This window comes from Camellia sinensis, chromosome 10 (genome assembly GCF_055761805.1).
Source record: "Camellia sinensis isolate YWXY chromosome 10, ASM5576180v1, whole genome shotgun sequence".
Lineage (NCBI taxonomy): Eukaryota > Viridiplantae > Streptophyta > Magnoliopsida > Ericales > Theaceae > Camellia > Camellia sinensis.
The window spans coordinates 104,353,446-104,380,996 of NC_138970.1; the positions used below are offsets into that span (position 1 = coordinate 104,353,446).

The 27,551-nt window shown below is 36.1% G+C and overlaps 1 protein-coding gene and 1 long non-coding RNA gene across 2 annotated transcripts in view; one reads left to right on the plus strand and one right to left on the minus strand.

The window, feature by feature from the left end:
* Positions 1-1,327: 1,327 nt before the first annotated feature.
* Positions 1,328-13,962, minus strand: LOC145801255 (uncharacterized). Its single transcript, XR_014342452.1, has 3 exons — positions 13,648-13,962; positions 2,332-2,476; positions 1,328-1,403 (listed from the first exon to the last, which is right to left on the minus strand). It is a non-coding gene; the product is annotated as an uncharacterized LOC145801255 (long non-coding RNA).
* A 4,208-nt stretch (positions 13,963-18,170) lies between these two features.
* LOC114269538 (uncharacterized protein At4g15970) overlaps positions 18,171-27,551 on the plus strand; it is a 50,248-nt gene continuing 40,867 nt past the window's right edge. The window contains exons 1-2 of the mRNA XM_082890320.1: positions 18,171-18,395; positions 20,806-21,174. Of these exons, the coding sequence (XP_082746446.1) occupies positions 18,171-18,395; positions 20,806-21,174 (594 nt within the window). The remainder of the gene's footprint in view (positions 18,396-20,805; positions 21,175-27,551) is intronic.

Genomic DNA, 27,551 nt, shown 5'->3' on the forward strand with positions numbered 1-27,551 from the left:
GAATAATGTGTATTAAAAAATTGTAAAAATTGGTTTGTAAGGAAAAATTAGGATTGGGAGTTGTGCAGTCATAATTGTTGACTTTTGGTGAATAGTGTTAACTTTTTAACTTTTTAAGTAATTTTTTGACTTTTTAACTTTTTCTTATCTTCCCAAACTGGGCCTAAATCAAGCCACGTGCAAATGCTTTAAAATATGACAAGTTGGGCATTTTATTCAAATCAAACAATTTCAAATAATCAAAGGACTCTAACTTAATTAGTTAGTTGGTTGGCCATCAAGTCTCGCTTAACTAAGAGGTCTTAGGTTCATTCTTAAGAACATAATCGGAGGGTAAGATTTTTTTACAAGCTATATGGATGTAAGTTTCATCTTTCTAAAAGATCCTCTTTATTGATGTATCTTATCATATCTTGTATGTTTTCATCAATAAAGATCTTTTTGCCAATCAAAAAAAAAGTTTCATGTTTCTAAATGTGTTAACTTAACAACTAACACTACAAAAAAATTGACTTTTTGTGACGGTAAAATACCGTCGCTAATACTCCTAATGCTGTGGCTAATACTTTTTGCGACGGTAAGAGGGGGTCGCAAATGCAGGGGCTGCAAAAGAGTTTTTGCGACGGCACTGTGCAGTCGCTAATAATGTTTGAAATTTCTTGACTTTTTTACAACAGCACTATTTTACCGTTGCTAAAAATGTTATTTGAGACGGCAAAAAATACCGTCGCTAATAGTCTTTTTTTGCAACAGCAAAAACACTATTTTTGCGACGGTGTGGTGCCGTCGCAAAAAGTATTAAAAATATAAAAATTTCTATTTTTTGCGACAGTGTAATACCATCGCAAAAAGTATTAAAAAATAATAAAATTTCTATTTTAAGTAATAAAATTTCTATTTTTTGCGACAGTATAATGTCGTCGCAAAAAGTGAAACCTGTAACAAAATTAATAAAAATATTAAAATTTTCTATTTTTTGCGACGGTATAATGCCGTCGCAAAAAAGAAAAAAAATCCTACGATAAAAATATTAAAAATATTAAAATTTCTCCATAATAATATAAAAATAACAATTTCTTCATAATAAAATATTTTTCCATTCATATAATTACACATCAACAAAATTATCCCACTACATAATGTTCCATAATACATATATAATGTTTAAATACATAATTTTGTTCATAATTCAAAATAACATAAACCAAATTTCATTACTAAAATAATAAGATACTTCATAATAAAAGATTTTGTTCACAATTTCTTCATAATAAGGTAGTTATGCATTGTCTTCCTCAAGCTTATTTACTCTGTTTTTTCCTTCTGCTCCTTTCAAATTGTGAAAGCTTTTCCAAGATATCTTCCTTCTCCTTCCGTGATATCTCTGCCTTTTGATGTGCATCCTGGTGAAAGCAAAGACATTTTCATACACAAGAAACTAGGGAAAGAAATTTATCCAAAGAGACTTCCATGTTTTTAAGCTCAGTACAAAATCTCAGATTAACAACAAAAACTTAATCAACAAATAGACCATATAATAAAAAAAACCTATAGAGAGACAAATGTCATTCAAATAAAGTGAAAACCTGTTTAAATATATGGGCTAAAAATGTTGGTGACATTTATATTGCACATACACACAACCAGGTCCATTGATAAATTCCACTATCAAATGATGAAAAGGACTAATATTGATGCATCATTGGATCACCATTACAAATGAAAATGAACAAATAAATTTGTTATAATTCTAAAACAAATGCAATACAAAAAATGAAACCATAACACTGAGAAGTGAAAAAGTACCGAACCAGACAAATAAATTTGAAGTGCACGACCAGACAAATAAAATATAGTTACATCCAAACACTAAATAAAACTTCTAAATTATAAGAAATAAATCATGATCATTGCTTAGCCTGGTTAGGTTCTTTGTCAAATATATACTTTGAAATTTCTTCCCCTAGTCTAACTTATACTATTACATATGTGAAGGCTTCTCATGGTGTTGACCCAAAATGTCTCATATTTTGGATTTTTCCAAAATACCCTTATATTTGTTGTTTTTGTTAAATTATATAAAGAGGATGGGGCTCGAATCCAAGACCATGGATGTGATAAATAAAACTCTTACCACTTGAGCAACATACTATAAATACATTTTTTTGTCATTATTCTTATAATATTACTTTTCTTCAAGTTTTTCACATATACAGGGGTAATAGTCAACCATTCAGACATGTTAACCTTACAATAAAAGTTAGAAAGAAGATCGTGCTTAGCACAAGACAGTAGAACATGGTAAACAGTCGAGAAGTTGTGATGTCCAACCTTATCTAATAAATGCTTCTTAAGCCGGCTCAGTTCTTGTAATGCTGTCCCTTTGTTGGCCAGTCTCCTTCAAATCTTTCTCCACTTTTTGCAAAGATAGTTCCATCTCTTCTGTTTTAGGAAAACTTCCCAATGACTGGGCATTCTGCACGGAAACAACCATTGGCATGATGAGAAGCATGAACCACCAATTTGCATACTACAATGTTGTTGAACATTATTGTAATGCAAAACTAAACAAATGCAGCAGAAATTTTGGAAAATGTCATGCGGCACCTATAAGAACTTGGGTATAAAATAAAGGTCATCCCCACTACCTCCACAACTTCCAATGTATTATTTACCTAATGGAGCATTATCGTGTTTTTCATACATCACAAAATTACATATTTTAAATAATACCCAAAATGAAATGTTGCCTTGGACTAGTGATAACTTGGGATTTATTATAAAGAAAATGTAAAGGAAGAAGCCTCATTGTGTAAATAAAAAAGGGAATATTGAAGCTATAAATCCTCTAAATCTTATGACGTAATATTCAATCCAATAATCTTGAATCATTTAAACATAAATTTGATGTTTCTAGCAATATTGAATTCAACTTTTAAGTTTTAGCATAACTCTATAAATTGAGATATAAAAGATGACATGTGATTAATATGATTTTCTACTTTTACAACGAAAAAAGGAGGCTAGAAAATGAAAAGTGAAAAACAATTTCTTGTGACTTAATAGATCTCAGTCAAGTGTTTGAATATATAAAAAACTTTTCTGAATAAAAATAATTTATTTTGCCCCCACACCCCAAAACAAATTCACGATCAGCCACCAAATAACTGCATTTATAGTACACAAAATGCATAGATTAATTTATATGCCCAAAAAAAAAGAACATTTTTCGCCCCATAGTTTCCAAAGCTGTAGCAAACCACCTCAAATAACAAAACAACAAAACAAAAACAATATGCACAAACACCAATAAAAAAAGGGATTTTTATTGATAAGTCCAATTTGGAAGTGTTTTAACCCAAGAAGTCCATGAAGGAATTTTTTAACCCATTTAGTCCCATGTATGTGTAGTTTTATTCCATAAAGTCCATTTTCTTGATTTACACTATTTTCTTGGACACTTATGCCCTTATATTTAATTTTGATACCCTTATAAATATTTTTTCAATGATTAGCAATTTAATGATGTGAAAATTCATATTTTAAAATTCACATTTGTAGGAATGTAAATTGGCCCGTGGGTGGCCTGAAACCCGACCGCGAGCCAGGGCGGGCCCGGCCCGTTGACAATGTGAATATTCACATTGACATGTTAAAATTCACATTAATAGGAGTGTAAAATTGGCCCCCGTCCCGTGGCGACCCGAAACCTGCCCGTGGCCCATGGGCAGCCCGAGGCGGGCCCGGTTCGGCCCGTTGACAATGTGAATATTCACATTGACATGTTAGCATTCACATTGATAAGAGTATAAAATTGGGCCGCGGCCCATGGGCAGCCAAAAGCCCGCCCGCAGCCCGGGACGGGCCCGGCCCGGCCCGTTGACAATGTGAATATTTACATTGACATGTTAACATTCACATTGATAGGAGTGTAAAATTAGCCCACGCCTTGTGGCTGCCCGAAATCCGCCCACTGCCCGTGGGCGGGCCCGGCCCGGCCTGTTGACAATGTGAATGTTCACATTGACATGTTAACATTCACATTGATAAGAGTATAAAACTAGACAGCAGCCCAGGACGGGCCCGACTCGGCCCGTTGACAATGTGAATATTCACATTGACATGTTAACATTCACATTAATAGAAGTGTAAAATTGGCCCCCCGTCCCGTGGCGGCGCGAAACTCGCCCGCGGCCCATGGGCGGCCCGGGACGGGCCCGGTCCGGCCCGTTCCGGGCCGTTGACAATGTGAATATTTACATTGACATGTTAACATTCACATTGATAAGAGTATAAAATTGGTCCGCGGCCCATGGACGGCCAAAAGCCCGTCTGCGGCCCGGGGCGGGCCCGGCCCGGCCCGTTGACAATGTGAATATTCACATTGACATGTTAACATTCACATTGATAAGAGTGTAAAATTGGCCCGCAGCCCGTGGGCGGCCCGAAACCCGACCGCAGCCCGAGGCGGGCTTGGCCCGACCCGTGACAATGTGAATATTCACATTGACATGTTAACATGCACGTTGATAGGAGTGTAAAATTAGCTCGCGCCCCGTGGCTGCCCGAAACCCGTCCACGGCCCGTGGTAGGCCCGGGGCGGGCCCGACCCGGCCTGTTGACAATGTGAATATTCACATTGACACGTTAACATTCACATTGATAAGAGTGTACAATTGGCCCGTGACCCGTAGGCAACTCGAAGCCCGACCTGGGGCCAGGGCAGGCCCGGCCCGTTGGCAATGTGAATATTCACATTGACATGTTAACATTCACACTGATAGGAGTGTAAAATTGGCCCGAAGCCTGATCGCAGCCCGAGGCGGGCTTGGCCCGACCCGTGACAATGTGAATATTCACATTGACATGTTAACATTAACATTGATAGGAATGTAAAACTTGTCCGCTGCCCGAAGCTCGCCCGCGGCCCGGGATAGGCCCGGACCCAAACCCGGGCCATCCCGGGCCACCCACGGGCTTCGGGCCGCCCATGGAACGCGATTCAATTTTACACTTTTATCAATATGAATGTTAACATGTCAATGTGAATATTCACATTGTCAACAGACCGGGCCGGGCCGGGCCCGCCTCGGGCCGCCCACGGGCTGTGCGCGTGTTTCGGGCAGCCACGGGGCACGGGCTAATGTTACACTCTTATCAATGTGAATGTTAACATGTCAATGTGAATATTCACGTTGTCAACGGGCCGGGCCCGTGTCGGGCCGGGGCTAGGCTTCGGGCTGCCCGCGGGTCACGGGCTAATTTTACACTCTTATCAATGTTAATGTTAATATGTCAATGTAAATATTCACATTGTCAACGAGTCGGGCCGGGCCCGCCCTGGGCAGCGGGCGGGCTTCGGGGCACGGGTCAATTTTACACTCCTATCAATGTGAATATTAATATGTCAATGTGAATATTCACATTGTTAACGGGCCGGACCGGGCTCGCCCCGGGCTGCCCATGGGACGCGAGTCAATTTTACACTCTTATCAATGTAAATGTTAATATGTCAATGTGAATATTCACATTGTCAACAGGCCGGGTCGGGCCCGCCCCGGGCCGCGGGCTTGTTTCGGGCAGCCATGGGACGCGGGCTAATTTTATACTCTTATCAATGTGAATGTTAACATGTCAATGTGAATATTTGCATTATCAACGGGTCGGGCCGGGCCCGCCCAGGGCTGCCCACGAGCCACAGGCGGGTTTCGGGCCGACCACAGGCCGCGGGCTAATTTTACACTCCTATCAATGTGAATGTTAACATGTCAATGTGAATATTCACATTGTCAACGGGCCGGGCCGGGCCCGTCCCGACCCGGGCCCGGGGCTTCGGGCTGCCCACGGGTCTTCGGGCCGACCACAGGCCGCGGGCTAATTTTACACTCCTATCAATGTGAATGTTAACATGTCAATGTGAATATTCACATTGTCAACGGGCCGGGCCGGGCCCGTCCCGACCCGGGCCCGGGGCTTCGGGCTGCCCACGGGTCATGGGCAATTTTATACTTTTGTCAATGTTAATGTTAATATGTCAATGTGCATATTCATATTGTGAATGGGCCGGCCCCGGGCGACTGGCTGGTTTCGGGCCGCCCACGTGCCACAGGCCAATTTTACACTCCTATGAATGTGAATGTTAGCTTGTCAATGTGAATATTCATACTATCAACGGGCCGGGTCGGGCCTATTTTTTTGGCTTGTGGGCCGGGCCGGGCCGGCCCAACTCGAATTTTTCCGGGCACCCATAAGGATCGACATGAGCCGGGCCCCTACACATTGACGATATAAACATTTATATTGACGATGTGAACATTCACATTAAGGGTATTTTGGTAATTATGTCACCCATAGGACTTATTGAAACATAAGAAAATAATGTGAACTAAATAGAACATAAGTAGATGAAAAGGGTATTTTGGTCTTCTTATCTCAAATTGGACCTAATGGAATAGTCAAAAAGAATATGGATTGGATGGAATAAAGCTCTTAGAAAATGGATTTATCAAAAAAGCTCCCATAAAAAAAATAAAAAAAATAAATTTTCAAAGAACAAAAATTAGCCCATTAGAAAGATCAAATATTAGTTGCAGATGCTACAATTTTGCTTTTTCTTCAAATCGCCATAATTTTCATTACCACCATGGCATCACCAAAGACTTTGCTTCATACAATCGTATTGAAATTAGTCTCGAGTGAAGCCACAAAACATCACAATCAGATAGATATAACACTAATAAGGAGACAACACTACAACAAAAATAACCTATGGTGACGAAAAGTAGTGAAGAAAATAAATTTTGTCATTAAATAAGAATAATCCGTGACGAATTATAAAATTTTGTCACGTATAATAAAAAAATAAAAATAATAAGTGACGAAATTTATTTTTGTCAACAAATATTTCTTTTTAGGTGAGGAAAAATTAAGTTTCGTCACCGAAGGTTTTCCTGCTAATATTTTTTGAGTGGCGCCAAAAATTTAGACTTTTGGTGAGAAAAAAATTTATCACTAATTATAAAATTATTAGCGAGGAATACATTTTCGTCACCAATAATTTTGTATATTCTTTTTTTGAGAAACTTGATTTTAAATGTTTTAAGACCATTTGGTGAGAAATATATTTTTATCACTAATAATTTTTAATATTTTGAGACATTTTAGTGAGGAAATTATTTTGTCACCAATTTTAGAGGAAAAATTTTAACATATTGGACAGTAATGGAAAAAATAGACTACTAACTTTTTTTTCCCCTTTTATTTTTGTTTATCAATTTTTCTCTCCCCCTCTCTCTCTCTCTCAAAACAAAAATACAAGTTAATTAACTCTCTAAACCTATGGTGACGAAAAGTAGTGAAAAAAATATTTCGTCACTAAATAAGAATAATCTGTGATGAATTATAAAATTTTGTCACATATAATAAAAAGTAAAAATAATAGGTGACGAAATTTATTTTTGTCAATAAATACTTATTTTTAGGTGAAGAAAAATTAAATTTCGTCACCAAAAATTTTTCCTCTAATTTTTTTTGGGTGACGCCAAAATTTTGAGATTTTTAGTAAGAAAAAAATTTGTCACCAATTATAAAATTATCAATAACAAATATATTTTCGTTACAAATAATTTTAAATATTTTTTTAAAAAATTAATTTTAAATATTTTAAAACTATTTAATGAGAATTATATTTTTATTGTTAATAATTTTAATATTTTAAAACTTTTAATGACAAAATTATTTTATCACCAACCTTGAAGGAATAACTTTGAGATTTGGCGATAATGAAAAAAAATAACCCTATTGATTCTCCCCCACCCCCTTTTTTTTTTTTGGTGCTCCAGTTTTCGTCTCATCCCTCTCTTGCAAAACACACAAAGGTATAGCCTCTCTCTCTCTCTCTCGTAGTTGTTTAATGGTGGGATAAGGGTTTTTGGTAACGTGGTGGCGCTGTGGTGCGGATGGAATGGTGTAACGGAGGTGCGGTGTGAGAGGAGGAGGGCAAATGGTGCTTTAGTAGGGAGGGAAAGGGCAGGCATTTTAGATTTGTGGTGGAGAAAAAGATTAGTTTTGTGGTTGTGGATAATAGGGAAGGAGGCAATGGAACTATGGTAGTAGAGGGTTTAAGGGTCTGTTTCAAGAGGCAGAAGGGGAAGTGTAACCAGCTGGGATAGGGATTCCTAAGGGGAATGAAGAAGTTGGGGAGCCAAAAGAGGGTTGGGAGAGGGAGACGGTGTAGAAGCCCTTGTGTTTGATAGGGATTCACCGTAATTCGACTGCCCTTTAAGGGTTTCTGTTTGATTGTGAAATACATTTATTAATTGAATCTCATACACTTGTTGTCTGACTCAAAATTGTTTTGTTGGTCACTCAATGTTTTTTTTTTGTGATAATTTACTCTGTTTTATGACATTGCTGTTATTGTTAAGTTTGAATTGAAACCAATGAAATTGAGATGAGAGTGATTTGATTGAATGAGAGAGTTGGTGGTTTGGTAGCAGATCCCAACTCTTGCCCTCACTCCTTCTACGGCGTCGTTTGCGCCGACTCCGGCAACGCCACCGCCATTCTTCTCGACAGCCTCGGCTTGGCCGGTGACTTGAAGTTCTTCACTTTTAATGGCCTCAAAATGCTCCGAAATCTGAGTCTCTCTGGGAATTTTTTCACGGGTCGTCTCGTTCCTGCATTGGGGTTCATGTATACTTTGCAGTATTTGGACTTGTCTAGAAACCTGTTTTACGGACCCATTCCGGCGAGGATGAACGATCTTTGGGGATTGAATTATCTCAATTTGTCATCCAACAATTTCACTGGTGTGTTTCCGAGTGGAATCAGGAATCTTCAGCAACTGTATGTGTTGGACTGCATTCAAATCAGCTCCGTGGGGACATTCAGGACTTGTCTTCGGAGCTTAGAAATGTGGAGTTTTTTTATTTGAGCTATAACATGTTCTATGGATCTCTGTCAATGGATTTGCATAACATTTCGAGCCTGGCCAATACAGTGCAACATTTGAATTTGAGTCACAATGATTTGGGCGGTGGGTTCTTTAAGGATGAAGCCATTTAGTTGTTTCGGAACTTGGAAGTTTTGGATTTGGGTCATAATCAGATAAATGGATAGCTCCCTTCATTCGGCTCATTGCCAAATCTTCATGTTTTGCGTCTGGGGAATAACCAGTTGTTTGGGTTGATACCGGAAGAGCTGCTGGAGAGTTTGATTCATTTGAAAGAACTAGATCTTAGTGGCAATGGGTTTTCTGGTAAGAAATTATTTGAACTAGAAATTTATTTATTAAACTTTGGATCAGCATCAAAGCAACAAATGATGCCACTACACCATATATTCCTTATTTCCTTAGTTGTATTGTGCATTCAATGAAATACCATCTGTGATGAACTTTGAATTTTCTGAGCATAAAATTATCATGATTCTACAACAACTATATTTTCCTTTTGCATACGCCATACATATATTCAAACCTTACTTTTCCCCCCTTTTACCCTCAAATTATGGGACAATATGCATATGTTGTCTATAATTTGAGTCCCAAAGGAGGCAAAAGTAGTAAAGTTTTGATATATAGTCCACATGACATGATAAGCTATAAGCTATGCCAAAGTATTTATTAAAAAAAAAAAGTTATAAGCTATGCCAAAGTATTTGTTTGTAGTGCTTTTTGTTGAGAAACTCAATTTGGACAATTATTTATTGTTATAACGGGTTATAGTTTATAGAGATTCTTAATTTGGTTACATCATTCATTTTAGGCATTTGCAAAGAATATGAAATAAATTGAATTGTCGGTGTGTGGCTTTAAATCCTCTTTGTATTCTTGAGGAGGTTCAGAATATTTTGTATAGCTCAAATTTAAAGTCATTGACAGCTCAAAACTAATTGTTGACAGAACATGAAAGTTTAAAAGGAGAAACCTTGTTTGCCTTTACCCAATCTATGAAAACCTTGGTCCTTGGATTATTATTTCGTGTGTAATTTAGTGTATGCTGTGCATATCATAGGCAGAAGGCATGCTTCGACATGTTAGTTGCAGAGATGACGACAGGGTTGGGATTTAGGGCATATTTAACCAATTTGCATAAGAGATGAATTTTATTATGAATCCAGCACGAACCTTTGGCTGAGGTGGGGCAAGTTGACAGGTGGGACGTGGAAAGGATTTGTAGGGCTATTAAATTAGAAAGAGATTTTAAGTATCATTTATGCTACAAATGCTTCTAGATTTGTAAAAAATGTTAAGCCAGAAAGATCGGTAATAGACGAGAGATCCGTTTTGGGGGGCCATTGGGAGAGTGAAGTGAGGACGACGGGCTCATTTGGGTGGGACGATGTTTTCCCTTAGTTTTCTTTCCAAGAAACTAGTAGAAAAGCAAAAGCCGATTGAAAAAATTTTAAATGGCAGCTATTAAGCTGACTGCAAACAAGCCACATAACCTCCCATTCCCCACCTAGCCTAAGTGTCTTGGAAAGAAAACTAAGGGAAAACATCCTATAAAGTTCTCCTAACAAAACGTGGTGTTCTCAATGAACAAAATAACTAAAATGAAATCTCGTTAATAACCAAAAATCTATTGTAGATATTTGAAGTTTCATATGGAAGGAACAAGGCCATAACTAATAGCATTAAGTTTTCACTATTGACCTACTCTAATCTTGGCTTCACATCATAACCAAAGCAAAACAACAGAGAGAAGAGATAAAACACGCTAATTATAAATACCATGGCATACCACAATATCTTGAGTTGTACTCAAGGGCCTTCTTGACCATTAGGTCATCGGTTGGATTATTTTTCTACTGCAGTAAGTAATTGTTGTAAAATGGTAAACAACAGTCATAAGTGTAAACATTGCCACACTATTTTACTATACTCCAGTCATTGTTGCTCCATCAATATAGAAAAGAGAGCCTTGAACTTGTGACTTGTCCCTCTTTAGTTAGCTGAAGGAGCAATATGTTGATGAGCATGTATCAGCATACTCATATGTTGTTATGTTGCTTTATTTAGAAAATATGCACAATAAAGCTGTCTTGGCAACTGTATTGTCCCGGTGAAGAGCTCAATGCTTCTTAAATTTGTTTTTCTTCTAAATATGGTCCAATTTCATGTTGCCATCATGAGCCATGTAAAACTCATCATATTTCAATGTTCTTTTATTGAAATTATATCTACTTTATCTGGAACTTAATTATGAAAACAAAGAAATCGATAATGGCTTAATATACTTTTCAAGGATATGCCGTGATGTCAGTGGAGTTTTTGAAAAGCACCTGTTGACTGACCAGGAGCATTTAAGCAATTACTCTTCAGATTAGATGTAAATATCTTGGATTAGTATAGTTGGTATTTGTTGAGCTTTTTTTATTTGACTTCCCATTTTAATCTATTGAGTCTGTAGTCAGGGTTGCCTTTCCAATTCGCCTCACCAATCTATATCTGCTGCCGTGGCTACTGCTTAAGGCTTGTTGAGTTCTCTGCCAAACAGGCTATTAGATTCATTTTTATGACATGAGGCATTGTGTTTTGGATTCTTACAGATTCACTATTTTTATTGAGTGTACAGACTGGTACATGTTCCATATCTTTTGGTTGTATTAGACATGAATGTGGTTGGAATTCTTTGTTCAGTCTCCCACGCCCACGCCCACGCCCACGCCCACGCCCACGCTCCTCCCCACCCAATACCCTCTTCTTTGGTAACTGAATATTTCTAAATTCTGTACTTGTCAAAATGAAGAAAGTTTCTGACTCAATTCAACAATAACTTTCATGGTAGTACGGATTCAGTGTCCTTTTCTTTTGTGTTAAAAACTTACTGATGCACACTATTTGGTGGTTGCACTCATCTTCTTTGAGCAAATATTTTGTCAATTGCTTAACTGAAGTGTTTAATTTTCTGCATATGTACGCGTACAGGTCCAATCCATGTGATCAATTCTACAACTTTGAGCATTTTGAATCTTTCATCAAATGTGCTATCCAGTTCTCTGCCTTCTTCTGTGGGAGGATGTCACAAAGTGGATTTGAGCAGAAATGTGCTCACCGGAGATATATCTGTTATGCAAAGCTGGGAAGCAACTTTGGATATTCTCAGACGTGAGTTCAAATGAGTTATCAGGAAGCATTCCTAACCTGACATCTCAGTTCCCAAGTTTGACAACTCACAATATTAAAAATAATTCTTTAGAAGGTACCTTGCCTCTTGTGTTGGGGAACTTTCAAAGGCTGTCTGCGGTTGATCTGAGTTTGAATAAACTTGATGGACCTATTCCACCTAGTTTTTTCACATCAATGACCTTGACAAACCTGAACCCTTCAGGAAATCATTTTACTGGACCTATTCCTCTTCAAAGCTCACGCGCAATCGGATTAGTTGAGTGTTAAACTTAGTTCTAGTTTTAAACCTAGTTGAGTGTTTTTTTTTTTTGGTGGACTCCACGTCAGTTCATTTAGGAATTTGTTATGATGGTTTTTTTTATTATACTTTATGGATTATTATTAAATTTGTTTGATGGATATATTTTCATTTATGATATAAATTGTTTAGTGAATTATTTTGTGGAGTGGTGTATAATAGCTAGTGGATTTCTTAGTACATTTAAAAGGCTATTGGGATATGAGTAGGAATATTTGTGAAATAATAATTTAAATTGAAATATAAAATATGGAACAAGTTCAGTGACAATTTTTTTTCGTCATTTGTACTGGTTATTATGACAAAGTGATTATTCGTCGCTAATAAACATTTTTTGTGACAAAATTTATTGTAGTATATATATGAGATATTTCATTGATTTTGTTGTTTGGTGACCAAAAATTTTGTCACGTATATATATATTTGTGACGAAATATATTTTGTCGGCCATGTATGACTTTTGAAGACGAAAAATTTCGTCACCTTTACATCTTACTGTGACGAAATTATTTCCTCATCAATGATCAACATGTGTGACAAATTTATTCGTCAACTAAAGTTAAAAATATGGTATTGAATAACTATTTGGTGACGAAAATGAGAATTTTTGGCGACAAAATGTTATTTTATTGGTGACAAAAAATTTCGTCACTGAAGTAATTTTATTGGTGACGAAATTATTTTTCGTCACGGTGGCTTTTAGTGACAAACATTCAATGACGAAACTGGTGACGAAAATATTTCCTCACAAATATCTATAGTGACGAAATTAGCTCTTTGGAGACAAAATTTTTTTGTCATTTAAGACCCAACTTCTTGTAGTGCAAATTAAAGATTTTATATGTTTAAATGACAATCAGACAGATATAATACTAATAAGGAGACAAATTAAAGATTTTATATGTATACGTGAAATTTATGTCAGAAGTGAACATCATCGAGTAACAGAATGTGGTGACAAAGACCTGAACACAATGATATTAATAAGGAAATCTAGAATAAAGGGTCTTCTTTTCTTTAGGTTGGGAGTTGAGGGTGTTGGGTGAATATCTTACATTCACTTGTTTGTACATGTGTAATCAGAATATTGATAGAAGCCCCAGAAACAAAGTTTATGCATCAACTCCATGCTTTGGTCCACAAACACCAGAACATTTCATGCAAAATGAAATAATACAACTTATGGATGTAATTTTATACTAAGGTACAAACTTACCAAAATTTCCCAGTTGAAGCAATAACTTCAAGTATAGTTCTGGCTTCTTCTTCGCCAATCTCATGCTTGTATTCCATTCCTCTGGAATTTTATGTATAATAAGGCTTTAGTAAATCAATTATAGTATGAAGACCCTCATAAAAACTTGCACATAAAGCTTTCAAAAAGTTGTTAGGTATTTGAATTGAAGACATATAATCAACTCTTTGCTCCACACAAACTCACTGGAAGGGTAGGAGAAGAAAGAAACAAAGAAGAAGAATAAGAAGAAGAAAGGGGGTGGATGAAGAGAAGAAAAAAAAAAGTATTGCATACGATTACAGATACGAATAACCAAAAACAAGAAGAAGAAGAAGAAGAAGAAGAAGAAGAAGAAGAAGAAGAGATGAGAACGTGAATTATGAATACGATTACAGAGAGATATAGAGAGAGCAGAGAGAGGGCGCTTTCCTCCTGTGATATGGAAAGGGAGAGAGTAATCTGACGCTGCGCATACACATTAGGTTTCTGAGCAGCTCCTTCGCCACTGGAATGAGAGCAGCAGAGGGAAAGCCAACGGAGTGAGAAACAAAAGAGTGAGGCTCCTTAACCCCGTCACTCGACGCCATCGTCTGCCGTGCTCATAGTTGTGAGAGATACAGAGATGGGGATTTTTGGTTCAAAAATTAGGGATTTCAAATTTGGGGATTTTTGGTTGAGGGGGGAAAAACGAGCGAGAATGGAAAAGAAGGGGGGAATTTGGAATTTTTTTTTCATTACAAATGAATATTTAAATAATAAAACGATTTTTTTTTTCGCAACGGAGGATTTGCTAAAAAAAATATTTTTTATTAAAATAAATTTTTTTTATAGTTAATAAATTTTTTTTTTCATTTAGTAAGGTTGAAAATTTATTTGTTCCATATTTATTTTAATGAATAAAAAATTATTATTATTTTTTTATTTGGTAAAAGTAGGGATAATATTTTCCATTAAAATAAATTTAATTTTTTGTGGTTAATGAAAAATATTTTGGTAGTGGTAAAGGAGATAGAATAGCAGTGGTAGAGGAGAGGTAATGGTAGTAGTAGTGGTGGTAGTGGAGTGGTAGCGATGGTGATAGTAATGATAGTTATAGAGGTGGAGTGACAACAGTGGTAGTAATGGAATGGCATTTGTAGTAGTGGTGAATGTGGTAGAGAAGATGGGTGGTGAGAGAGAGATGGGTAAGAAACAGATAGAGAAGAGAGAGAGAGAGAAAGAGAGAGAGAAGAGCGAAAGACAGACAAACAGACACATAGAGATAAAGAGAAAGAGAAAGAGAAGAGTGATAAGTGAGAGAGAGACAAAGAGAGAAAGAGATATAGAGAGAGAGAGACAGAGAGAAAGAGATAGAGAGAGAGAGCCATATAGAAAAATAGAGAAAGAGAAAGAGAGATGAGAGAGAAGAGAGATGAGCGAGAGACAAAGAGAGAAAGAGAAAGAGACAGAGACAGAGACAGAGACAAAGACTGACAGACAGAGAAGAGTGATGAGTGAAAGAGAAAAGAGAGGTAATATTTTGTGGTAGAGGAGAGGAAGCGACAGTAGTGGTGAAGGTGGTTGATAAGAGATGATGGTGGTGGTGGTGGTAGTGGTGGTGGTGATGGTGAAGGAGATTAGTGGTGAAGTTGTGGTAGTGGTAGAGTAGATGGAGTGGCAGGGGTGAAAGAGAAGTAATGGTAGTAGTAGTAGTGGCAATAGTGGTAGTGGTGGTAGTGGAGTGGTGGTGATGGTAGTAGTAATGGTAGTGTAAAGGTGAAATGGCGACCGTGGTAGTAGTGGTGGTAGTGAAATGACGTTTGCAGTAGTGGCGAAGGTGGTAGAGGAGATGGGTGGTGAGAGAGAGAGATGAGTGAGAGACAGATAGAGAAGAGAGAGAGAGAAACAGAGACAGAGAGAGGGGTAGTAGAGGAGATAGGTGGTGAGAGAGAGAGATAAATGAGAGAGAGGTGAGAGAGATAGAGAGAATAGAGATGGGTGAGAGAGATAAAGAGAAGAGAGATGAGAGAAAGAGACAAAGAGAGAAAATGGACGACAGAAGAGATAGATGAATGAGAGACACAGAGAGAGAGAGAGAGACAAATAGACAGACAGAGAGAGAAGAGTGATGAATGAGGGAGAGAAAGAAAATAGAGAGAAGAAGATGAAAAAATGGGTGAAAATATTTAGACAAAGAGAGAGAGACAGAAAGAGAGAAAAAAAGAGCGAAAAGAGATAAACGAGAGAGAGACAGAAAGGGATGAGCGAGAGAGCGAGAGAGAAAAAAAGAAGAGAGAGAGAGAAAAGAGACAAAGAGAGAAGATATATGAAAGAGATAGAGAGAAGAAAGATGGACGAGAGACACAGAGAAAAAGAGAGAGACAGACAGATAGACAGAGAAGAGTGATGAGCGTGAGAGAGAAAGAGAAGAGAGACAGAGACACAGAGAGAAAGAGAGAGACGTACAGACAGAGAAGAGTGATGAGTGAGAGAGAGAGAGAGAGAAGAGAGACAGAGACACATAGAGAAAAGGGAGAGACAGACAGACAAAGAAGAGTGATGAGTAAGAGAGAGAAAGAGAAGAGAGACATAGACAGAGAGATAGGAAGATGAAAAAATGGGTTAAAAGAGAAATGTTCAAAATAGTAAGACGACGTCGTTTATAATGGATCGATAAATCGAGAAGGAGCTCGATAAATAGAGAAGATAGGAGTAAGAGAGTGAGCAAGGCGAACATAGTGAGGGAGAAATAGACAAATAGACAAGTAGACAGAGAGAGAGAGAAAGAGAAGAGTGATGAGTGAGAGAGAGACAGAGAGAGAGAGATAGACAGAAAAAGAGATAGAGAGAGAGAGATAGATCGAGAGATAGAAACAAGAGAGAGAAACAAGAGATGGGCGAGAGATAGACAAAAAGAGAGAGAAATAGAGCGAAAAGAGATGAGCGAGAAAGAGACAGAGAGAGAAGAGAAAGATAGAAAGATAAGAGAGAGAGAGAGAGAGAGAGAGAGAGAGAAGAAATGAGAGAGATAGAGAGAAGAGAGATAGACGAGAGACACAGAGAGAAAATGAGATAGAGAAACAGACAGATAGAGAAAGAAGAGTGATGAGTGAAAGAGATAAAGAGAAGAGAGAGAGATAGAGATAGGAAGATAAAAAAATGAATGAAAAGAGAAATGCTATATCAAAAGAGTAAGACTTGTTTTTTTTAATTTTTTTTGCGACAAAAAAATACCGTTGAATTTATTCAAACCATTTTGTGACTGTATATATATGAAGCTGTCTCAAAACCACAATCACTATGCTAGGTTAGAGTTTTCCAAAAACTCTTTTGAGAAAATTATACTTTCTTGTTTTCCGTGTTATATTGTTTTTACTGAATTTTTTTAATATTTTAAGTATTTTTTTTTAATTTTTAGACACACCTAACATAAATACACCTAAAAATTTTAAAAATTGTAAAAAAAATCTTTTCAAAATTCACTAAATACCAAAAATACAATAATTCAATACATTTTTTTTTGTATTTTTATGTATTTATTAATTTTTTTTAAAAAAATTTCATAATTTTTTTTAGATACATCTTAAGTAAGGTGCATCTAAAAAAAATATTTAAAATTTTAAAAATATTCACTAAAAAAAAAAACATGAAAGTCACTTTTTGCGACGGCATGTCGTCTCAAATACTCTGCTTTTTTGAGACGGCAAATGGTGCCGTCGCAAATACTCTACTTTTTTGAGACGGCAAATGGTGCCGTCGCAAAAAGTGACTTTTTGAGACGGCAAGTGTGCCGTCGCAAATAGTTCCATCTCATAAACCCACTTTTCTTGTAGTGTAATCACTGACTTTTGTTGATAAGCAAAAAATCAAACGATTTAGAATAGCATACACTACGACATATAAGAGTTTTGGAGATCAATTTTTTTTGTCTCTAAACATATAAATTTTGTTGCAAAAAATAGTTAGTAACTAATTTCAGTCGTTGAGAGGGCTGTCACTAAAAAGATGTCTAGAAAAGTAAAAAATGAATATTTTAAAGACAAATTTTAGAAACGTCACTAATAAATGCAGTTTTAGGGACAAAATAACTTGGTTCTAAAAAGTTTTATTTTTCGAGACAAAACTCTTGGTCCCAAAAGGTTTGTAATTCGTGACTAAATGTTTAATTTTGTCGGTAAAAATAAAACAACACTACTTTTAGCAATAAAAATATTTTAGATCTAACAAATAATTTTATTCCTAATTTTTTGTGTGTAAAATTTTAATTTCTTGGTCAGTTTCAAGACGCTATTAATTAATATAGACACGTCATTTCATTTGTGAATTGTGCTGCTGCCTTAAATGCATTCAATGGCTGTTAAATGGGGTGCATACGTTAAAAGGGCTATGTACCGAAACGTTCCCTACTATTAGTTACTACTACTACTAGTAGTATTGATTAACATAGAATGACAAGTCTTAGTTTCATATTAAGGCAAATAAAAGGATTCATGGGCAGGCAAAGTTGATATTCCTAGGAAATCATGGATGGTGGTAGTGGAGGCAGCCGTGCTCACGGTAAGTTGGTAGTGCCAGAAGGCCGCCAACTACTTGACAATCAAAAGAATTATCACCACCATTACAATCACCGTCATTTCTTTCATAAGATTAACAAGATTGCGTTGTTGTTTGGCGTGATTGTTGTTACCTTCTTTGTTTTTTATCGCTCCACCTATCTTTCCCTACTTTTCTCCAAGTCTTCTTCATTGGTAAGTTAGTTGTATCTTTTGTTTATGGTTAATCTATTTGGCCTTGTTTGTTTCAAGATTATTTTAGTCTGAAAAAATTATTAGCTTATTCTCATCTTATTAGTAAATTTTAAAATTTGATCTGGTTTTTTTAAATTTTAGGGTCCTGCAGTTACCTAAAAACCAAAACAAAATTTTTCATCAATTTTTTTTTTTTTTTTTTTAAAAAAGGAAGTCACGGTAAGAGGAAAATAAACTTGTCTGAAATTGGGCTACTTTTATCTTATTTTGACTTATTTTTTTCTTCCAATTTTGACAATTTCAATATAGGTTGCTGTAGACTTATCAAACCTAAAAATCGAAAGGTAATCAGTCGAATCGAAAAATATCTTCATAAGATGAAAATAAGTTGATTTTCGCAGGCCAAAATATGAACCAAATTAGACCCAAATTTGACAAGTTAGAGCAACTCCAATCATACATTTTCATATTTTACTAATTTCAAATATAAAAAAAATAATTCTCTATTTTGCCTAATTACTTTCTAGAAATAGATATATAAGTTCATTTTCTAAACTCATTTTCTAGACTCAATGATGTGTAATGAAATGATTGGTTAATGATTAGAGAAGATAGAAAAAGGAGGTTTGTCATAAATATTCTATTTAATTGTTACATCATTGGGTTTAAAAAGTGTGTCCAATTTTTTGGCATGAATAGCAATGTTTTCTTCTTTTGTCTATGTATTCCAATGCTACTCTTTAGGGGAAAAAAAAAAAAAAAAGAAGATACAATCAAAGTAGCTTTGGAACACATAGATAAAAAAGGAATTAGGAAAAATAAAGAATTAGCTTTTTTATATTTTAACTAGTAAAGCATGAGGAGTATGGTTGGAGTTGCTCTTAATGCATGAATAATTATGATTTTTTTTAAAAAAAAAAAAATTAATGATGTGTTTTAAAAAACACATTTTTCGTCTATTTTTTTTTAGGATAAAATATTACGATTATCAGGTTGATTTAAATTTTTTCGTTGAAGTTTGTTGGTAGTTTACTTCAATGAATCATTGATCATGTTTCCTTATGTTTACAAATAGAATGAATTACACTTCATAGCCTACATTTGACATTAAATTTTCTGTTGATCTCTCTTATCCAATTGTAATGATAAATTTTTTATATTTGTAATGTAATCTTTCCATCAATCTGTGTTAAATACATTGATAGAAATGAAATGCGACCTTCACATGAATTTTTTTTAGCGAGCTTAGAAAATACAATGAAGAGAAGACAGATAGATAAAATACAGTGATGAAATTACATAAAGAAGAGCGATTTCTCAGTAATGAAATAAAGAAGAAGAAAAGGGAATAAAATTAAATTTTTACCAGAAAAATTTCCTCAAGCGAGGGTCACCTCTGTCATTTTTCATTAGCTTATGTAACAATAGACTGATGGAAGGTTGCAGTGCGCAACATGATTGAAAGTGCAAGGAATTAATCATTACAATTGAGAATTGAGGGTGAGGGTGGAATGTGTCTGTGCTATGGTGTTGGTGTGTTGGCTGCTGTTTTTGTTGGGTGTTTTGCTTCTTGGCTTCTCAGTTTGGGTTGGTCTGCCCCTATATCAGTGTCTGTGTAATGGCTGAGGGTGGTCTGAGTATGTGCTATGTTGTTGGTGAGTTGGCTGCTGGCTTCTCAGCTTGGTCTGCTAAGCTCTGTTCTGGTCTGTTGCATATCGCTGGTTTTGGGGTGTTATGCTTCTTTTTGTTATGTTGGCTGTTTTTTTAGGTCTGTTGGTCTCTGGTGTAATCTGCTGTTGGTGTGTCCAGCATTCGTTGGTGGCTGAGTGATAAGTTGGGCTGGCTCAACCTAGGTAGCAGCATTGTTGTGGTGTTGGTCGGTTCTCCTTGTTGGTTTTTCACCAACTCAGGGGTGCTAGCAAATGATAGGATGAGCTTTTTGGTGTCAATCTAATTGGGATCATTTAGACCATTGTGATACTTTTGCATTTTCCTTTTCTTTATTGATGTATCTTGCTATGTACTTTGTACTTGATTCTTTCATCAATAAAGTTTCCTTTTGCTGATCAAACAAATTTAGAATTGAGGGATTACATTGGGAATTTGGTGTTTAGAGAAGCAAAATGTATTTTTTGTGTTTGTATCAATAAAGATTTCTTATGCTAATCTAAAAAGCAAAAAAACAAAAAACAAACAAAAAGAAGTGTATTCTTTTTTGACAAATACTATTAGCGGTGATATTTTTGTAACTAAATGTCATTGTAATGAATAATTTGTTTAAAAATGCGAACTCCCGACACAAAATGTATATACTTTGTGTGTACATTGTTACTTGGTTCTTTCTGCAATACTCATCATTATTTTATTTTCCATTCATACATAATTTTTTTTTCTTTAATAATATTTTTAGGACAAGGTGGGAGAAGTTAGATTGAAGGGAATATTGGAAAAAGCGGCAATGGCGGACAAAACAGTGATAATAACAACCGTAAATGGAGCATGGACAGAACCAGGTTCTGTATTTGATCTGTTTCTTGAGAGCTTTAGAATAGGGAATCAAACTAGAAGGCTTTTGAATCATTTGGTAGTAATAGCCTTGGACCAAAAGGCATATGATCGTTGCTCAGCTCTACACCTTCATTGTTATGTTCTTAGCACCCACGGCAAGGACTTCTCTGGTGTGGTATACTTTATGAGCACTGGCTACGTGGACATGATGTGGAGAAGAATTGATTTATTACATTCTGTTCTTAAGTTGGGATACAACTTCATTTTCACGGTACACAATCTCTCTTTCTCCTTCTTTAATTTTTTTTTTTTTTTTTCTATTGAAAATTATTGATAGTAGAACATACTGAAATTTCAGCAATCCTATAATATATAAGCACTCGCAATCGGTAACTCCAGGAAATCGGAGTCCAGAAACCCGGTTATCAAAAAAAAAAAAAAAATATATATATATATATATAAGCACTCGCAAATATATATAGATAGAGACGGATTTAGGATTTTCATGTAGGGTCAAACATATATATCCTAATAAAATTTTTAAAAATATAATATCAATTATAATATCAATTTTTACTAGTATAAAAAATGAAAATAAGATGAGAATATATATAAATATCATGTTTTTTTGTATCCACATTTAGTTACAAAAAATAACAACTATAAAACAATCTATTTATTAAAGTAAGACATCTTGAATTGCTGTGCTTGACAAGTTTATACCATTAAAAATGTCTATAATAAAATCGATATTAAATTCTCTTACAATGTTTTTCTCAATGAGCGTGATTATGTAATTATCTATACCTTATTCAATTTTTTAAAAACATGAACTTGTAATTAACAATAGTTAATACAAAAAACAATTTTTTTTAAAAAAATATTTTTTTGTTTGTTTTTTTAATATTATATTTTGATCCTATTATTTTTATATATATACAGTCATAGCGACTTAAATTTTTTCTAAAAGAAGAAAAACATAGATGGAATGAGTCTCTATAATATGTAAATAATTGTAATTAATACTACTACAGTAAATGGCGTTTTTGAATATATAGATATAGGGAAATTCTATATACACTTTTGGTTACGACCTTTGCGGTTTTTAGTTGTAATGTATTGTGATGTTAATTATGATTCATTATGATGTTAGTTATGATATTATTTTAGTTATGGTCTAAGAACTCTTTGGGTGTACCTTATGTAGTGTTTGATTATAATTTATTTTACTCTTTTTTTTTTTTTTTTAAGTTATGAGTCTTATAGTGAGAATCAAGAGCGTGTACCATAGCATTATACATATCAGAAGTGATATATCCCCTTAAAAATGGAGTTCTATACACTTGGCAACGAAAAAAAAAATAACTAAAACATCACATTACATGGGACTCAACACTCCTTAAAACTCCACTAGAACTCTTATTTTAGAGCTCTAAAACATTTTATATATATATATATATATATTATTGTTATATTGTTTAGTTCAATGACCACTCGAAGGCATTTATTGTCAGTAACCATCCAATAATAAAATACTATACGCAAAGCTAAATTGTACCATCTAAATGAAGTTATTCTATCCAAATCATCCCACTACTTGACACATCTATATAATGGGATAAATCACGCTTACATAATATAATGATTGAATGACAATATCATATGCCAATAATGACTTAATATCACAATTGTAATAAATTATTTTTTCCTCATAGTTCCTCTTTGTCAGTTTTACTTGGCTTTTCCCTTTGCTCACTTTAGGAGGCCTTTGTTTTTCTTCTTACCCTTATACAACTCTGTATGTGAAGAGACATATTTTTATACATGCATTAGGACAATTCTAGAGAGTCTTCATAATCTAGTCAATCAAGAAATTCTAAAAGAATTTGATTCGCTTTGATTCTTACATCACTCTGTGGACTAGATTTCCATTATGATTCTAGAGTCCTTAGATATTTGTAAGCATAAATTAGACTTCATTTTTTGGGATTAAGTTAAAAATACGGTATCCTCTAACGTTTGATTTATAACAAAAGTTAAAAAAAAAAAAAATAGCTTCTTACTCCCTCAGTTTGCTTCTCTTCCATGGTTCTTAATAGCAGTATCGGGATGCATATCAGTATCAGTATCAATATCGGTAGTTGTGTAATGATATCAGGAGTATCGAGCGCTATGTATCGAGAATCAAACAATACGAATGTGAAATTTTAAAAATTATTCACAACTCTCCTAAAATTCAATGATAATTTTTTTTGACTAATAAATATCATTTGTCACATTTTGATGAATGTATTGATATATATAATCAATTTTTACTTCATAAAATAGCCAAAATAAATGAATTAGAAGATAAGTCACCGAGTTTACATGAAATATATACAATATACACATATTGGCAATATGAGTTGCCAAAACAAAGTGTCACTTAGATTTCAAAGTCAAACACTAGAGCTCACTTTTTTCTTTTGACAGCCAGACCTGCCCCACACCCACCATTATAACTGATGTGGGCCAGAGTAAATTTGGAAAAACTTGCAGGCCCACCTTAAACCCCGACTTCCACTTAAATGTGAGGGGATTCGAATCCTGATAGTAAGGAGATGAGTAAACCCCTTTTACATAAGTTTTGTCCAAAATTTATTTTGTCCCACATCGAATAACTATACCAAGCTTTGTAGTCAAAAACTTTTTATAAAGAAAGGCCTAAGCGGTCGTAAAGAACACAGAGCCTAAGCTGTATGCGAGCTGGTCCACACTAAAGCCTTGGTTAGGGAAATATTTTTTATTTGCTGAATGTCTAGACGTAGTAAAATATAGGCTTTCTGTTCATTTTTACCTATTAAGCAAGATGAATCGGCCGGTTCGTTTGCTATTTTGGTTCATAGTGGCATACCAGATAATATGCAAATTAGTTGTGTTTACGATATTGGTTCATTGTGGTACTCTGGCTAATATCCGTATCGGTCTACTAAAAATCTGGCATAAACAGGCTAGATTCAGTTGAGATATTGGTTTTGGTTCATAGTGGTATATTGGCTAGTGATATTGTATTAGTCCTATGCTTTGAGGGATAAGCAGGTAGATCAGAGGCCTTCAGGGCTTGTGTATGTTGTTACCATGCCGGATCAGTTGCCAACACCTTCTGTAGTGAGAGATAACAAAAATTTCAACTCTATTGCCAATATGTTGATTGATACCAATGCATCATTCATTCATATCATCTTTTTTTGCATCTGCTTTGGATTTGGATTTTGAATTGTTAGAGTCTTCTCTGTTAGTTGAAACACCTATTGGGGGTAAAATGGCATTGGGTCGAGTATGCCGCTCCTGTAAGATTGAGGTCGCAAATCCTTAGCTCTATTTCAATTTTATTGTTCTTGACATGCATGCTTTTGACGTAATCCTAGGTATAGATTGGTTGACTCATTATCGGGCTTTGATAGACTGCCATTGTAGGAGGGTATCATTGTGTACGCCATCAGGAGAGTGCTTCTATTTTATGTATGACAGAGGTGGTAGTTTTACTTCTCCGTTGTATGACCTTAAGGGTCGAGGAGAATTGAGTTTTCTTTCTGCTATCTCAGTAGCTGATGAGTGTAGTATGATTTGAGATGAATTGTCAAGAGTAGTTTGAGAGTCTCCAGATGGTTTCTCAGAGGATCTCACAAAGTTGCCACCACATAGAGAGATTGATTTCTCAATTAACTTAGTGCCAGGCATGGCTCTGATTTCTATGACACTATGTAGGTTCACACCAACCGAGTTGTGTAAGTTGACGGTGCAACTTCAGGATTTGTTAGATAAGGGCTTCATTCGTCCTAGTACATCACCTTACGGAGCACCGACTCTTTTTTCTAAGAAAAAAGACGGCACATTGCGACTGTGCATCGATTATCGAAAGTTGAACTAGGTAACTGTTCAGAACACCATTATCATGAATAAATGACCGATTCGACCAATTAAAGGGGTCTCATTGTTTTTCTAAGATTGATTTGAGATTGGGGTGTCACCAGTTGAGGATGAAGGAGGGGGATATTTAGAAAACAACATTTCATATGCGGTATGGCCATTATGAGTTCTTAGTAATGCCTTTTAGGTTGACTAACTCACCGGCTTTGTTTATGGACTCGATGAATTGAGTCTTTCGTGAGTTCTTAGATCGATTCGTGGTTGTCTTCGTCTATGACATCTTAGTCTACTCACCTCTCAAGGAGGAACATAAGGGACATTTACGGGTTATACCTGAGTTGCTTAGAGCACATCGATTGTATGTTAAGGTTGGGAAATGTGAGTTTTAGCTCAGTGAAGTTAATTTCCTAGTCCATATGGTGTTTGGGAAGGGATGATCGTGGATTCCTCTAAAATAGATGTAGTGCAAGATTGGGAACAACTTAAGAACGCCTTTGAAATTCAGAGTTTCTTGGGCTTAGCCGGGTATTACCGACGTTTTGTGAAAGATTTCTCTAGATTGGCCTCACCATTGACTAGATTGATGAGGAAAGGGGCTAGATTTGTGTGCAGTGAGGCTTGCAAAAAGTCGTTTCAAGAACTTTAGGTTTGACTCACCACTGCTCCAGTTTTGATTTTCCCAAAAAGGGGTTTGGGTTACTCGATTTATTGTGACGCGTCTCGGGAAGGTTTGGATTGTGTGTTGATACAATAAGGGAAAGTGGTAGCATACGGTTCATGGTAGTTGAGGACACATAAGAGAAACTATCCCACTCACGACCTAGAGTTAGCGGCGGTGATTTTCGCCTTAAAAATCTGGAGGCATTACCTTTACGGGGAGAGATTTGAGGTGTTTTCCGATCACAAGAGTTTGAAGTATTTGTTTTCACAGAAGGACTTAAATTTGTGGTAAAGGAGATGGATGGAGTTTATGGAGGATTACAATTTTGAGTTGTATTATCATTTGGGAAAGGCCAATGTAGTGGCTGATGCTTTGAATAGGAAATCCGTAAGCAGTGTAGTTAATATCTCCATCTAGCAATGGGAGATGTTGGGCACTGTTGGTGAGTTGGACTTGTACCTGGCGAATTTGTTGAGTTGGTCCCCTTATTTACCACAATTGCACAACCTACCTTAATTAGTCGGGTCATAGAGGCATAACAAGGTAATCCTGAAGTAGAGGCTATCTGACAGAAGTTATCTAGTGGGAAGGTAGAAAAAGGCTTGAATGTTTACTCTGATTCGAGTGTAAGACATCTAGAATGACTTTATGTATTTGAATCTTGTAGAGAGGAGGTACTCTAAGAGTTCCACCATTCATGCCTTGCGGTACACTCAAGAGGCAAGATGTATCGTAACCTTAGTCACCAGTTTTGGTTGGGGGGGATGAAGAAAGATGTAGCCTTGTTTGTTTTGATATGCCTTACTTGTCAACAAATGAATGTTGAGCATTAGAGACTAGTAGGTTTGTTGCAACCTTTACCTATAGCCAACTGGAAGTAGGAGTATGTCACGATGGATTTTGTTATGGGTCTTCCCAGGACTGAACGGGGTAATGACGTTATATGGGTAGTAATTTATTGGTTAACCAAATCTGCCCATTTTATACCTATGCCCACGAGTGACTCGGTAGACTACCTTGTCGGTCTGTATGTTAGAGATATAGTGCGAATTCATGGGGCCCCAGTGACTATTATCTCAGATAGAGATCTACGTTTTACTGCTCGGTTATGGCAGAGCCTATAGGGCCTTGAGCAGTAAGTTGACCTTTAGTACCGCCTATCATCGTAATACTGACGGACAGTCCAAGCGCACCATTCAAATATTTGAAGACATGCTTCGGGCTTGTGTTCTCAATTTTAAGGAGTTGTGGGAAAGACACTTGCCTTTGGTGGAATTTGCCTACACTAATAGTTTTTAGACGAGTACTGGTATGGTACCTTTTGAGGCCTTGTATGGCTGACCGTGTAGATCTCATATGTGTTAGGCTGAGGTGGGTGATACACCTATGTTGGGCCTGGAGTTAGTCCGGGAAACTATAGAGAAGATTGCGCTTATTCGTAAGAGATTAGTTTCGGCTTAGAGTCGCCAAAAGAGCAATGCTGACCGTAGGAGGAGGCCTTTGTCTTTTGAGGTGGTGGATCATGTGTTTCTGAAAATATTGTTGAGATGGGGTTTGATGAGTCTTGGAAAGAGCGAAAAATTGTCTCCTAGATTTATTGGGCCTTCTAAGATTCTAGAGCGAATTGGGGAGGTAGCTTATCGTTTGGCTTTACTGCCCTAACTTTCCAAGGTTCATGATGTGTTTCATATTTGTGTGCTCTAGAAGTACGAGCCCAATCCTTCACACGTGCTGGATTGGACCGAGTTACAGGTAGATGGGGATGCCTTATATAAAGAGAGGCCAGTTCAGGTGTGAGATACCCGATATCAAGTCTTGAGGAGCAAGACCATCCTATTGGTTGAGGTGTTGTGACAACATCATGGAGTTGAGGAGGCAACTTGGAAGTGTGAGGCAGAAGTTTGTGAGAAGTATTCGGACCTATTTGTTGATATTTGAAACTTGTATTGAAAATCTTGTTCACATTGTAATATGTATACATTGTAAATGTTTTGGGAACTCGAATCGTAATATTTTATGTTAAAGGAGTTAGTTTTATCATTATTACTAATGTGGATGGTTAATGGAATTAAAATATG